Raw genomic sequence first — 14,359 nt, 5'->3', positions numbered from 1 at the left:
TGAGCTTAGCCCAAGGGTCCAGATTTTAAGCTACATCCATCTGGCTTCTACTGCACATCCCAAAACAAACTTTGGGGAAAAAAATATCTCCTAATGGGTATGGAGCCCAAGAGCAAGCAGAGGAATATGGAATACTTGCCCAGAATTCATGACACTGAATAGAGGAGAGGAGGAAATCTCTGCTGTATGGAAGCAATCATTCATACTATAATGCAACCCAGCTGGCTATAGAGACACAACAACAGCATGCCATGTAACACACAACAGTCAGGAGGCCAAATTCCAGTATGAAATTAACTCTGACCCCATTGACACCATCCATACTAATTCAACAGGCTGTACTTGCAGCAGTGTCATTCCATATTTGACATCCATGCAGCTGTGTTCACATAAATCCACTGTGAATCCTGGGCTGCTATATATGAATTCTGGACCACTGAGGTCAAGATCAGACTAAAATCCTCAGAGGGCTGCCAAGCATTAACTAAATTGTAGCAACAGTATGCCAGGAGAAGAAAAGTAGGAAGAGAAGCTTAGAAGAAGCAGCCTGAAGCAACAAAAGTGTCAGTTCTGTGGTTACAAGTAATGTGTACTTGATGCATTCATTATTACCACTTTACATTCTGGGCAGTCAATATTTCTGGCCCTCCTATTGCTTTAACTAACTGCTGTGCACTTTTAAGCATGTCAAAAAGATCCCCAGAAACAAAGAAGCAAACAGCATTGTTACAGCAATGTAACAAACACCACTTCAGTGTGAGGCACCAGACTCACCTGTGTTTCAGATTTGACCTGGTTCCATAAAGACTGACAAGTGACAAACCGCAGCCCAGCATCCTCTGAATCATCACTGGAGCTTCCGAAATCATGAGCTGGAAACACAGAAAGCAAAGAAAAGCACAAATAAGCTCATGAAAACAAAACATTTCTTTTCCTGAGAATAAAACAAAGCACCAAACCGTACATATATATTTAAGGGAGAAGACTTTTTTCTTAAGCAATTAGTTAATTGCTGGTATTTGGTAGAATAAGCAAGGGAACAAGTAGAATCTATTACCCAAGTATGCAGGCAAAATATAAAGAAGAGGCTTCTATCTTAAGTCCCACGTAAGCTAAAGACCAAATCAGAGCAAATAGCCTTTATTATTAAAGTAAAACAAACATCATCATCATCCTTCTCTGTTTTCACCAAGCTTTGTGGGTTCACTTAGTTGCCATTCAAGCACCAGCAGTGGCTTTATCTCTAGAAAAGAGCCAGTTGATGAGCATACTCTTCTAAAGCACTAAACCCACCCAAAACAGGTCTCTAAATGACAAATTAATGACACACTCCCACCTCCACTTTCATTGTCTCTCCAATCACCTCATTCGTATCCCTAAGAAAAATCACACAGAACACATAACCAGCTCTGATTATACAGATCTTAGACTTTCAGTTGAAGAAAATCCAGCCACCCCATTATCTGGTAACATATCCAGGCATAATATCCTTTTTTCACTACCAAAATTCAAACTATAGGTGCAAAAGTCCTCAAAAGGCCTTTTGTGCGGTGTGACAGTATTATCAACTACTGATGGGGAGGAGTTTCACAACTAAAACTTCATTTTGAACTGGGCTTCCAGACTGGACAGACACACATCCAAGTACATGATTTAGAACACATTCTAACCAACTGCTGTGAAAAGGCAAACCAGCTCACCTCTGCCTCTCTCTTTTACAGCTAGTCCAGCCAAATTTACTTCTCCATCTCAAAGCATTTGCTAACTAGAACAATATGCTTAGCAGTTTACCCAAGAATTCTAATCTTGCAAAAACAAAAACATAATATCCAATAAGGGGTAAAATTTCAATATGGTGTAAATGCACAGGCCTTGGTTGTTGCATTAATAAAAATATGGCCTCATTAGTTCCCTCTCCATCTTTTTCATATAAATTGCCACATATTTTGACAGCTCTCATGATGATAAAAGTAGTTTAACCCAAGAATAAAAACAGTAAGTTTCCCAACTGAGTCTCAAATAGCAATTATTTAACATGCATTATTTCTGATTCCAAGAAGAGTCAGTCCTCAAATGAAAACCGACCTGCATAAACATCTAGAGAAAATGTATACAGCAAAAACCAATGGACAGAAACCACAAATGGCATTTCTTCCTTCATTTCCATAAGAAACTTACACAAAATATCCAGAATCAGACCTTCAGGCGAATTGTTTGTCTGTTACTAAAAAACTTACGATAGCATGGTAAGGAGTTCTCTTGTAAAAAAAAAAAAAAAATGGTGCAAGGACAAAGATGGCTATGCAGTCTTGATTGCTGGAGGTGAAAAAGGCCCAGCATTTATTCTAGCCAATAATTTGCTTTCATCCCTCCAAAGAAATGAGTTTTCAGCAATCAAGGAGTAAGAGAAAACCTCACACCGCTATGACAGAACTCATGATAAGAACTCAATCAGATGTGATGAACCTTTCAGGATTAACCATTCTCAAAAACAGAAACATAAATGAAAATGCACTAACCTGTTTTCTCAGACAATCTTCTCTTCTTGGTAGTTGGTTTAAAAACAAAGCAGCCCTAGAGAACAGGAAAAAAACCACAGACTTCAATACAAGAATCAATCTGACTGGCTCCAGAGGCCACTTTATTGTTCTTTTATTTCAGTGCTCCATTTAACCAATAATTTGCACTGAATTGCCAGCCTCTTAAGAATATCAAGTTACATACTGCCCCTTTATATTTCTGCTTCAAACTGGAACACTAGTGGAAGTGGTAAGTGCGCACACTTGTTAGGAATTTTTTCATCTTTCCACTATGTTTTGCAATTCAACCATCAACTGGGCCAGCAGCAGATTCTTTAAATGTCTCAAAACCTCCAACAGGTTCAGAATTAAAAGGAAATTATTCCCTGGGGACACATCAGTACAGTTTTCTCAGTACAGCTTCAGTTAAAAACAAAACAAAAGGCAAGAGGCTGAGACGAATGGAAAACACAATCCAGAATAATGTAATTAGTATTATGAAGTCACTTATAAAAGGAAATTACATGCCCAAGCCACAGTGAACAGCATCCCAACTCAAAAAAAGTAGATGGTTAGAAGCAGAATGACAAATGGTTGGGAAAGGTTCATACAAATCCCTCTGTTCCAAGGAATTCCTGTACAGAGAAGTAATCTCCCAGTTAAACTTATTTCAACAAGCAAGTTTTAAGCTTTGAGCTCTTTAAGATTTTTTCATTTTCTTCTAGAACAAATATCTTCCCCAATCCTCTCTATAGAAGCTCATCTCTTCTGAAGAGTCATAAAGATTTCCTATATATCAGAAATCACATGCACTGCCCAACTCTTACTATGAGGTTCTTATCCTGCAGCAAGGGGGAAGGAAATACCTAAGTGCTGGAAATAGACTGATTCAATCCCATATTTCCCAGTGGAGAAGCTTACACAAGGATTACTGAACTCAGCCTAGGATAGCTCAGCCACTACAGTAAGAATGATGTAGTGAAAATTAAAAACCAGAGGTATGTTCAATTTTGCTCACAGTCACCAGTCTGTTGAGTGACTTCAGACAGGTTATTTCCTTTCTTACACAAATAAAAAATTGCAGTAAAACACCAACATTTATACTGACCCTCTGCAAAACAGCTTCACAAACTGGAGATGCCTTCAGATACATTCCATTTTACCATGAATATTAAGGACATTTAAAAATAGCTGGACAAAAGTAGTGGCTATTCTACAAGTGCTAAACAATCTGGAACAATTCCACTGCAAAAGGTGTCCTACAGATTTATTTGTGCTGCTCATGCACAAACAGAATTGGTCACAATAAGTATAAATTATATACACAAAAGGAGAATGGATGCTTAATCAAACCAAACACAAATACTGCTGAATGCTTTGCAAACACTGGCTTTTCCACACCACTGCCTGTGGCTGAGACAGGAATGTAAAACTGCAAAGAAGTATTACGGATAAAATGAGGGAGACAAGGTGAGGGGACATGACTCACTACCAAACCATCAGGCAGCAGCCATTGTCAAAAGTGCAATCCACGTGTTCTACAACAAGTTTTAAGTTCGTTTGGAAGTACTTGTGGAAGTAATAACCTGCACAGTGCCTTCCACACCAAAGGATGCAGCTACATATCACAACTCAGTGAAAAACAATGGAAGGGGCAGGAGCCTTCCTGTGATGATAAAACACACGCTGTGAAGCACTGCTGTCGTTCACTGCATGATCAAGCAAGAGAGGAAATAAGTGTTTCAATTCAACATTTAAGTCTCGCTATTCATTGACACTCTGATGAATGCACTACCCCTACTGCCCGCTCTGAACACAGCCCACATAAAGGCTTTCAAATCGGAAACACCAAGGCAATAACAGACATTTAAAACGACACGTGGGGGACAGCGCTTTTAGTTCTATCAGTTTTGGGGCGGGGGAGCGGGTGGGTGAAGCAATGAGTGCGGCAGCAAGCGATGCCGGCAGGCTTCACCGGCAGGGGACAAAGCCCACAGCACCCCGGCTCTGCTCCGGGCGAGGTTTTCTCCAGAGGAATGGGTGGTGCTGTGACCCTGGGGGTCACTCACCGCTCACGCAGTGCCTCTAGGGCTGCCCTGTGCAGGGATAAGGGCTGGACTGGCGGTCCCTGCGCTCCCTTCCAACCCAGTGATCCTGTGGGGCTGCGCTGAGGGCAAACAGCGCCTCGGGCAAAGCGCGGATGAAGAGCCAGCAAGGCTTTGGGAAGGGGCGGGCAGGGGAACTGGGCAACCGGGAGCCTGGGCACCAGGGAGGCGGGAAGGCAGCGGCTGGATGAGGCGGGAAGAGGAGCGGGCGCAGGACGGGGCGGACGGCGCCGCGGGTCCAGCCCCCGCACAGGCCGCGCCGCTCCCTGGGAGCCCCCCCGCTCCATCCCGCTCCTCACCTTGGATACGGAGCACGTGCTCATGTCGCCCCGCGCCCGCCGGTACCGGAGAGGAGGAGGAGGAGGAGGAGGAGGAGGAGGAGGAGGAGGAGGAGGAGGAGGAGGAGTTCCCGCGCACGCGCGCTCCCGACGCACCGCCCACCTCCCTGCGCGTCCCCGCGCCGCTGTCCCCCCCCACTTTCCCTGAGCAGTGGTACGGCCCCCTCCGCACTGCCCCGCGCGGTTCCTCCACCTCAGCTCAACCAATAGCCTCCCCCTCCCCCTGTAACCTGAGAATGGTAGGGCCCAGCCCGCCCCCGGGCGGGCGGAAAGGAGCGGGGCGGGGGGGATAAGGCTCGGCCGTGGAGCTTCCGCCGGGCGGTGCGGCCATGGCAGCAGGTTCCTTCCGGAGGAGTATTGCTTCCCAGGTACGCACCGCTCCTCCCCACGGCTGGCGCGGAGCGGGAGCGCCCCCTGAGCCAGATGTCCCCTCCGTGCCCTCACAGCGGGCCCCTCCCCCCCGCCCGGGCGGCTCTCAGTGGGCGCGACCCCGAGCGCGGGCTCGGCGCGCGCTGCCCCGCCCCTGCCCGGGCGCGCGTTGGGTTTCCCGCGGGATTGGGATGGAATGAGCGGGGGGTGGCGACCGTCACTAGAAGTGTTCCAGGCCAGTGGGAATGGGGCTCTGAGCAGCCTGGCCTGCTGCGGAACGTGTCCTGCACATGGCACGGGTTGGAACGAGACGGTCTTTAAGGTCCCTGCTAATCCAAGCCATTCTGTCATTCCATGACTGCTTCAGTGGGTTGCAGTGGGTTCCATGGGATCCGTCGTGAGAAAAAAAATAAATCAGTTCTCTGTGGTGTTTTGCCTTGCCTTGTTTCTAAGATCCTTTAACATCTCATAGGTTTTTGCTTTTTTTTTTTTTTTTTTTTTTTTTTTTTACCTGGGCCGAAATTAGATTTCAGATATAGAAAGTGCATCGCCCGTAGGTATTTAAACAGGGAACAATAGTTTTCCTTGGATCTTTGTCTTTTTGCTTAAGTAAATTTTTTCTTTATTTTCTATTTAGCTTTCAAAAGTTTTGGATCTGCCACCAGAGAATTTAATAAAGTCCATATCAGCAGTTCCTGTCTCCAAAAAACGGTAGTTGTTTGCATCTTATCTTACAATGCTTGTCCTGTTTTATTATTTTATGTCATGCCTATTATTGCAAAAGCTAACAAGACTAAAGGGAAAAAAATACAGACAAAAGTCCCAAACCTTTTATACCAATGTAATTATAAGATTGTTCAATCCAATTAAATAATTTTTTCAAGAAAGCTCAAAGTAAATATAATTGCTTACAAGCTTCTACAGATTATTGGCAGTGCATGGATGGCAAATGCTTCAACACTGATGATCTAAATGTGAAACTGCTTAGAGCCAATGTGAAGTTATTCAGGATTTTTTTTCAGTGTCCTGCTCAAGAGTTGCAGTAATGTTAGCAAATACCTTTTACTTATTCATGAGCATAGTTTTTGTTTACTCTGAGATGGTGCTCTAACCATATCTACTTTCTGATTGTATCAGAGCAAAGGTGATATTTGGCCTTCTAGTCCAGCTTTCTAAATTATAGTGGCTCTTCAGATACTTGTGACTGGGTTATGATTGGCAATTATACTTGTCATGTGCACAGTCAGCTTGGATCTGCCAAATCTCCCCAGCATTTCAGCAGGTTTTTCCCCTGATTTTAATATGCTGTTGTTTTTTTTTTCCAGGCATGTTGCTGATTTCCAGCTCTCCATTGCTTCCGTAATAGAAAACAGTTCTAGTGATTGCTTGGCACAAGACCTGCAGCTTCAAGCTCAGCAGCTTGCTGAAAGGGTATGCCAATGAATTCATCATACATTTATGTAATAATGAGCTTGCAGACTAGAGATGTAAGGGACATAATCAGATAAAAAAGTATTCTTGCTCCAAGCATCTGTTTGGGTCAGTTTGATGACTGTACTTACTGTAATTGTACACAGCACCTTCACAGGGAATTGGAGAAGCAGCTTTGGTTAAGGTTCTTGTAAACAGTTTGAAGTAAATAGTGCTGGTGAAGTTAGGTGGGTGTCTGGAGGGTGTGCCATGGTCTGTGCTGTTTCCCAACGCTTGAGGAAGAAATTGAATGTGTGGTAGCTTGGAAAACCTAAAACTGCAAAACCCAGCTCTGGTAAGGCTGGGAAATAGCAGTAGCTGGGGTGTTAATACTGAAAAAAGGACAAATAAAACCAGTTGTAATACTACTGAGGAGCTAAACTATTTCTCACATCATTCTTCACTGCTGGAGTATTGAAGTTATCCATGTCTTGGACCTGTTCTAGCAAGATAAATATTCTGACTCGGGTGGAAGAACTGATGATGAGCAGATATACTCAACCAAAAGTTCTGAAGCAGCTGAAAGATGATCTAGAAACATGAAATAATTCAGGTTGGGGAAGACCTCAGGAAGTTGTCTATTCACATATCCTCCCCAGTGCAGGTGTTTTGGATGAAGTTGCTGAGGGCTTTTGAAATCCAGTGAGGTGCTCAAAGCCTCCAAGGATTTGGACAGTCTCCCTCTGAATCTGTTTCAATGACTGCACCATCACAGTAACAAGTTTCATTTTTTTCCTTGTGTGTCATTTTAAAAACAGCTGTAATTCCCAGTGTTTAGGAAGCTTCAAGTTTCCTCTCTTCTTTGTTGTTTGTGGCTCAGTAAAAAATCCTGAAACATTTATTGCTACAGCTTTACATAGAGGAGCAGTTTTAACAGTAAAGAAGAATAGACCAGCAGTATAAGCCCCCAAACTAAATAGATTGTGCCAGCTAGACAAAGGAAAATAAAAATCCATAATCTCTAGGGAACATTTGTCTGTTGAATAAATGAGATGCATTTATTTTGTTGAATAAATAAGATGCATTTAGTTTAACTTGTTTAGATCGGTCGTATTACCCCAAAGAAGGTAAGCAGTGTATAAACTAGCAAAGTATAACCATGTATCAAAAAGTAGCAGAGAGACAGAAAGTTGCAGGCAGTTACCAGATTTTGTCAAGATAACAGTGGAGTGCCTCACGGTTCAAGAGAATCTCTTAGTCTCTTCTGAGGAAGTGGGCCACAATATTTGAAATACAGGTATTTAGGTTAGGCAAAAAGAGATGGAAGTTTTTCCAGTTGACTAAAATAGCCTAAATAGTAGGGCAGTGAGGCAATAAAGGAAGCAATGTGCTCTGAAGTACTGAAAATTGTCTGTCAGAAAGGTCAGAAGGGTCTTGTTTCCAAGGGCTTTTGATTTCCTTCGTCTGTCTGATTCTTGTTTTATTCTTGTACTGTCAGTTCTTTGTGGAGGGGATGCTGTGTTGGGTTTTTTAGTGCTTCTGTACTGCACAGTGGCATCCTAGCCCAAGCCTTGGGCTCAGACTGGGGCATCTAGTTATTAAAGGAGCACAGGGCACTTGGAGAAGAGTTGTTAAAGCTATAGAGAGGACAGATGAGCAGTCTTATTAAAGAGATAAAAACTGTTGACGTGACAAATGGCAGATTATGTACAAAACATTTATGAGAACAAGAGTTGTGGAGTTAGTCCAGTGGATATTTCTGTTTTCTCTCTGCCCCGTAAGTAGAAAGGACCATTTGTAAAACAGTAAGGTGGAAGGTTCATTGTCAACACAATAAATGTTTTTTTTCACATAGTTTGTGAGCTAGCATTGGAATTTGTTGTTAGCAGAGTTTGTGAAAATAAAAAAATTTCAAAGCTAGCTACAATTTCTCCTGGTTAGATCACTGTCTTAAGCTGGAGACCTAGCAAGGGGGTACAATTTCTTCATGGTGATGAGCTTCAGTAGGAATGCATAGTTTGCCTCTCTCACAGATACTGAGCGAGTGAGAAGGTGATTGTGTCATATTTTATATGCTTTCCATCCCTCTTCCTTTTTTTAGACAACTTCTTGACTATGACAGACAGTTAGTTTAAGAAACTGTCAAACCTGACAGGTTGAGATCCAAAGATCTTGGCCTGTGAAAAGACCCAAATTTGTGTTGACATTAGGTGTTGGTTGGCCAGATATGCCTTATGGGTTCAGAATTTTCAAAACACGTGCCTTATGGAAATTGTAAATGAAATTTTTAATTAATTTGCCTTTAATATCTTTGTTTTGTGACACTGGGTACCAGAGAATGTTGTCACTGGACTTTTTTTTCTTTTAAGTGCTGGCAGCTACTGTGTAAGTTGTCAAATGTATCTCAGCTTTTGTCTGCACAAAGAGTTCAACTACTGCTCCCAGTCAAAAGAGAACACAGACTGTGCACAAGCAGGATTTGAAGTGGAACATATGTGTGGCATTTCAAGCTGAGTTACACTCAGAGCTTGTAAAGCATGAGTGGGAAATAATAAAATTGTCCCTTTTCCAACATCATTGATGAAATTATCCATTTATGATTGCTTCAAACAAATAACACTTAATGTCTACAATGGATTAAATTAATATCCAGAGTATATTGAATTACTGTTTTCCAGTTCACCTGTTTTCATTTAGAGTTTCTGTTTTGTTTTATTCTCTTAGCTGAAATGTGATTCAGTAGTGAGTGAGATCAGCGCTGGTCCAGGAACAGTGAATTTTACAATAAACAGGGAGTTATTAGCAAAGGTGAGTAGTGTCTTTCAAGTGCTTTAAGATGAAAATAAATTTTCTCAATATAAAGCTACAGAATAGCTACTGTTGTCTTAGGATAGTGTTTTCTATGTAAAACTGTCTTTTCACAAGTTTTCCCTGAGGATCCTCGTTGCTGAATTGTTATAGAGGCCTAGAATTTGAAATGAGGCTCAAGAAAATTTCCTCTTGTGAGGAAACAATGCATCTACTGTTCACTAATAATCATAACTCTTCTCTTTTCCTCTCTCTGCTTTAAAGTGCAGGCTTATTTGCATCTACTTTGAGTTTTTACAGTGTACAACTCAAAAGTTTTGATCTTGTCAATACTCTTGGTTTTACCTGACATAGAACTGTAGTTGATAGCAGATCTTTCATTACACACTTCGCTGAAAAAAAACAATCAAGGGGAAAAAAATCCCAAAGGGAAGATGTATTCTTCAATATCCTGACTGAAGGATGCATATACCTTGTAACCAAGCCAGTGGCTGTTAGAGAATAGGTCTATAAGTAAATTTTGTGTATGTATATTGACTTCTTAAGTATTATAATAAGAATAGAATTAAAGGCTTTTTTACAGGTGCTGTTCCTTAAAAGAAAAAATCAATAGCTATTGCAGAAAAAGTGGGTTTTTTGAGTGGGGAAAAATGAGAAATTTCCACTGAATGAAGTGAGATTTCCACTTTATTTCACTTTGTTAAAGGTCAGCAGTGCGCTGGCCTGTGTGACCTTGCACATTTCAGCTTTTGTAGGGACTGACTTGGTGCAATGAGCACGTTACTGATCATACTCACACGAACTGTCTTGAGGGATATTTTAAGGCATTTTACAGTGTCCAGGCTTTAAAAGCAGACATATTTTAGTACAGATCATTCATACTGGCCTTACAGACTTGCAGGTGAGAGAGAGAAAGAAGAGTTGTTTGGACACACTAGGATTGAGGAGTTGGCTTTCTTTGGCACTAAAAGAGTGGAAGGTTTTCACAAAATTCAGCCTTAATTTTTACCAAAACTCTGCCTACAATTTCTCTTAAATGTTTTATTTGGTCAGATACAACTTTCAAAAGTTAGTGGTATTTTTATCTGCATATGAGACCTTGTTTGCTTGGCAAAGCGGCTGTCTGATTACTAATGTGAATAAAGGATGTGGGATCAGTCTCCTTTGTGGCTGGTAAAGTTTTCCTGGTGATTCTTTCTGTTGATTAAACTTTTGTGTTTGTGTGTCTGTGTTTTGTTTTGTTGTTTTTTTTGGTTTTTTTGTTTTTTAATTTTGCTTCAGGCTGTGCTGCAGCAGGTGTGGAAAGATGGCTCAGAATATGGAGTAAAAAGTGAACTTTTCTCCACAGTTCCCAGACAAAAGGCAGTGATTGAGTTCAGGTGAGCACATCTGAGGGGTCCTTTGAGACAATTGCCTTGTCTGCTGATTGGTGTTTACTGGTTGATATTCATTGCTGTAAAGTGGGCTGCCTGTGATGTTAAACCATATTAACCAGTATTATATTTAGCTGTATCTGTCACTGATATATTCACCAAGTAGAATATAAATTATATTCAGGGATTTCAGGCTTTAAGGAGACTTTTAAATTTGGTATTTAATGAATTCATGCCTTACACAGGCCTCCATTAAGAATATTCTCATTTAACACATAATAGCATTCAGTTTTTAAGAAAGCTTTTTATTTTGTTATGAAGAAACAAGATTTGAATTTCCAGGCACTAATCCATTTCTTTTTGCACCTTCTTCCCTGACTTTTTAAAGCAGACAGGCATTTGTCTGGATAAATTTTGTTAACTGCTGCCTCCAGAATATTTTTCCAGTGCAATTTTGTTGACTGTCACCTACTCATGAAATGAAAAATTACAGACTTAGATTGTTTTATGTATAAGTTTTTTTGTTGAGTACAGGCTTCTATAGTCATAGAAACTGAGAATTTGGCTTTAATTTAATAATAAGCTAATCAGGGAATCTTATGGGAAAATTGAAAATAGAGCTTTTATTTCAGTTCTTCTGGATGCATGAGTTGAATTCTTTTAACTTGGTGTTAACTGGCAGTTTTGTCCACTGGACAAACATTATTTGTAAAAATATGTTGCAGCTCCCCTAATATTGCCAAAAAGTTTCACATAGGACACCTGCGTTCCACCATAGTAGGTGAGTGCATTTCCCTGCCTCCTGCATCTCCCTGCTGCTTTGTCTGCCTGCTTCACTTGACAGGGGAGCACTGCTAACATTTCACTCCTCGGGTGTGAGTGGTGTCAGGCTCAGCTTGCTAATTAAAACCTTTCTGCTCATTATGCAGTGAAGAAAAGAACTGGTGTGGTGCTGGCAGATTTATTAAGTCACACATAATATAGTTTTACTACTGTGAGTGTTTAATGAAGTAGCTTAAAATTTGTCTTCAAAGACACCCAAGGCAGTTTTCAATGAGGTGTTATGAGAGTCCTTTGAATTTTAAATTCTCAATTTGCACTGGACTGCAGAGCAGTTTGGATCATTATGTCTTGGTGGCTGTCCTGCAAAAAGCTTGCTTGTATATGCTAATTACTTTATGCCAGTATTACTGAGACAGTAATTACTGAGACAGTTGCTGTAATTTCTAATAGAATAATTAATAAATTTCTTGTACAGTGCTCCAGTGGTATATGAAAAACTGTATTTGTCCCTCATTTCCTGATCTCACAATAAAAGCTTGTAGCACAAGATCCTACAAAATCTGTGCATCTAATAACATATTAGTTTTTAAATTATACTTAATTCATCATGTATAATTATTAATTATGTAAAATAATTGCCTCTTCCATGGACTGATAGTTGAGTGGAATGATGTATTTTGGGGTTTTTTATGTGCCATTTCTGGATCCTTTGTTACAGAAAAAAACAACTTTCAGAAATAGTTGTGTAGATCGATGTTTGTCCCAGAGTAAGACACTTAATTAATGACAGAGAATGGAACTGAAAGTAATTGCAAGCTATAATGTGGTGTCACAGCAATACAAGGAGAGAGAGTTTGCTGCATCTTTTACAACAGTATTGTAATTAAAAGGTACCCTTGAAGCACAGGAAGATAGAGGAAGGGATGCGGGTATTTCTTCTTTGTAATTCTAAGGTTATAACAGCTCAGGAGAGAGATGAAGGGTTTTTGTTTTAAGAGCAGCTGGAACTTATATATATATGTGTCCTTATATGATATGAGAGGTTTGGAGCATGGTCTTTTAAGTGCAGAGCTCAGAGCTGCTCCAACAGTCCAGAGAGATTCAGGGCTTGATGTTCTCTTTCTAGCATCACAGTAAACAGCAGTTTGTGAATTTTGAGTGCTTGCCTAACCTGCTATGAGGTTGCCTGACTGTGATGGAATTACGTATAATGCCACGTGTTTGTGAGAATACAAGATGACTTTAAAAGGTTTTTCATGATCTTATACTTTGCAATATGTGCACGTACATCCACGTGTGTATGTTTTTATCCCTGTTGTGTGAGACACTTTGTGGCACTGTTCAGATGCACAGTCTTTCTTTTCCTGCTCTAAAAGGAACTTGCTTTTTACTATTACTGCTACTGCTGCTTTCAGTTGTCAGGTATTTTAACAAATCCTGTGGAGTATTCCATCTGATTGCTTTTCCTCTTCATTTTGAATACAGATGATGCAAAACCAGAAAACTGTTCCATAGGGATGAGAGACTACCTACAACTGAATAATATCATTTTTGTTTCATTACCAGGGAATTTTATAGCAAATCTCAAAGTTGCGCTGGGACATGAAGTAGTAAGAATAAATTACCTTGGTGACTGGGGCATGCAGTTTGGTATGTTTCAATGGTTTTTTTCCTGTGTCCTTTTCTACTGTGTAGTATAATCTAGGTTTCCAGCTTCAGTTTTTGTAGGTCTTGTGGATTCACTCTGTGCTCATAAGGAATGATATCTTCCATATGAGAGTAATGTATAGTTCATTTCCTTAAAAAAAAATTTGAACAAAACAATCCAGACTGATCCATCAGCAGTATGACCTATACTGGTGTCCAGGAAATAACAGGACCAATTTATCCAGCTGTCCCCCTCTCCCTCAGTAGCTCCTCTCTCAGACTAAACATGTGGTTTGGGGTTATATGTTTTGGTTTGGGGTTTAGGTTTGGATTTTGTTTCTTTGGTTGCTTGGTTTTGTTTTTTTGGGATTTTTTTTGTTGTTGTTGTGATTTTGTTGGTTTATTTATTTTTTTTTTTGGTTGGTTGGTTTTGTTGTTGTTGTTCCTTTTCTCATTATTGATAGAGCGTAATTAATTTCCACAACAACCATATTTTGGCACATTGGGGCCCAGAGAGTTTATATCTTTCGAGATATCCCTATACTTTCCCCAAAATATTCTCTTTCCCCTTAAAATGTAGCAGAAGAGAGGTGTGTAGACAGATGACATCAGTGGGGATTGTAAAGTCCTCACAAGTGCAGCCTGAGCATGCATGGCTTGATATTTATTCCCACTCCAGAGATCATTTATATCCCATTGCTGGATCTACAGGTATCCCTCTGTTATGGCAGCTGACCCATCCATAGCATTCACAACTTTGTTGGTTTCTGCTGTTAATCTTGCACTTTAAATTGATCTATATTCTCCTCTCCTTTTCTAATTTCCCCCAAAAAGCTGGTTCTGGCATATTTTTAGGCATTTAATAAAAGGCAATCATGCCCACTTCCTCATTCTTGAAAGCTGGTGCACCTCAAACTATAAAAATCCCCACTTCTTTTGCAGTAGGCTCTAGAAACTGTCCATTTATTGATGTTTAAATGGCAAACACAGTGTAATGTTTAAGTGGT

At 40.6% G+C, this 14,359-nt stretch overlaps 2 protein-coding genes across 8 annotated transcripts in view; one reads left to right on the top strand and one right to left on the bottom strand.

Annotated features, from left to right (window-relative positions):
- ORC3 (origin recognition complex subunit 3) overlaps nucleotides 1-5,270 on the bottom strand; it is a 35,114-nt gene extending 29,844 nt beyond the window's left edge. For 2 of the 6 annotated variants that reach the window (XM_056487815.1, XM_056487816.1), the window contains exons 1-3: nucleotides 4,924-5,065; nucleotides 2,520-2,574; nucleotides 775-872 (exon numbers count right to left, since the gene is read on the bottom strand). In XM_056487815.1, the coding sequence (XP_056343790.1) occupies nucleotides 775-872; nucleotides 2,520-2,574; nucleotides 4,924-4,947 (177 nt within the window). In that variant the 5' untranslated portion in view covers nucleotides 4,948-5,065. Of the gene's footprint in view, nucleotides 1-774; nucleotides 873-2,519; nucleotides 2,575-4,923; nucleotides 5,171-5,192 lie in introns of those variants that run through there. The other 4 variants (XM_056487818.1, XM_056487817.1, XM_056487814.1 and 1 more) reach the window with 4 other exon arrangements.
- RARS2 (arginyl-tRNA synthetase 2, mitochondrial) overlaps nucleotides 5,226-14,359 on the top strand; it is a 29,410-nt gene continuing 20,276 nt past the window's right edge. Inside the window, exons 1-7 of one of the 2 annotated variants that reach the window (XM_056487822.1) lie at nucleotides 5,226-5,330; nucleotides 5,969-6,042; nucleotides 6,657-6,762; nucleotides 9,466-9,549; nucleotides 10,831-10,928; nucleotides 11,648-11,703; nucleotides 13,272-13,355. In XM_056487822.1, coding sequence (XP_056343797.1) covers nucleotides 5,292-5,330; nucleotides 5,969-6,042; nucleotides 6,657-6,762; nucleotides 9,466-9,549; nucleotides 10,831-10,928; nucleotides 11,648-11,703; nucleotides 13,272-13,355 — 541 coding nt within the window. In that variant the 5' untranslated portion in view covers nucleotides 5,226-5,291. Of the gene's footprint in view, nucleotides 5,331-5,526; nucleotides 5,654-5,968; nucleotides 6,043-6,656; nucleotides 6,763-9,465; nucleotides 9,550-10,830; nucleotides 10,929-11,647; nucleotides 11,704-13,271; nucleotides 13,356-14,359 lie in introns of those variants that run through there. The other variant, XM_056487821.1, reaches the window with a different exon arrangement.

Source organism: Oenanthe melanoleuca, chromosome 3 (assembly GCF_029582105.1).
Source record: "Oenanthe melanoleuca isolate GR-GAL-2019-014 chromosome 3, OMel1.0, whole genome shotgun sequence".
In the NCBI taxonomy this organism is placed as follows: Eukaryota; Metazoa; Chordata; class Aves; order Passeriformes; family Muscicapidae; genus Oenanthe; species Oenanthe melanoleuca.
Note: the sequence above shows the minus strand (reverse complement) of the source record. Positions and strands in the feature narration are given on the sequence as shown.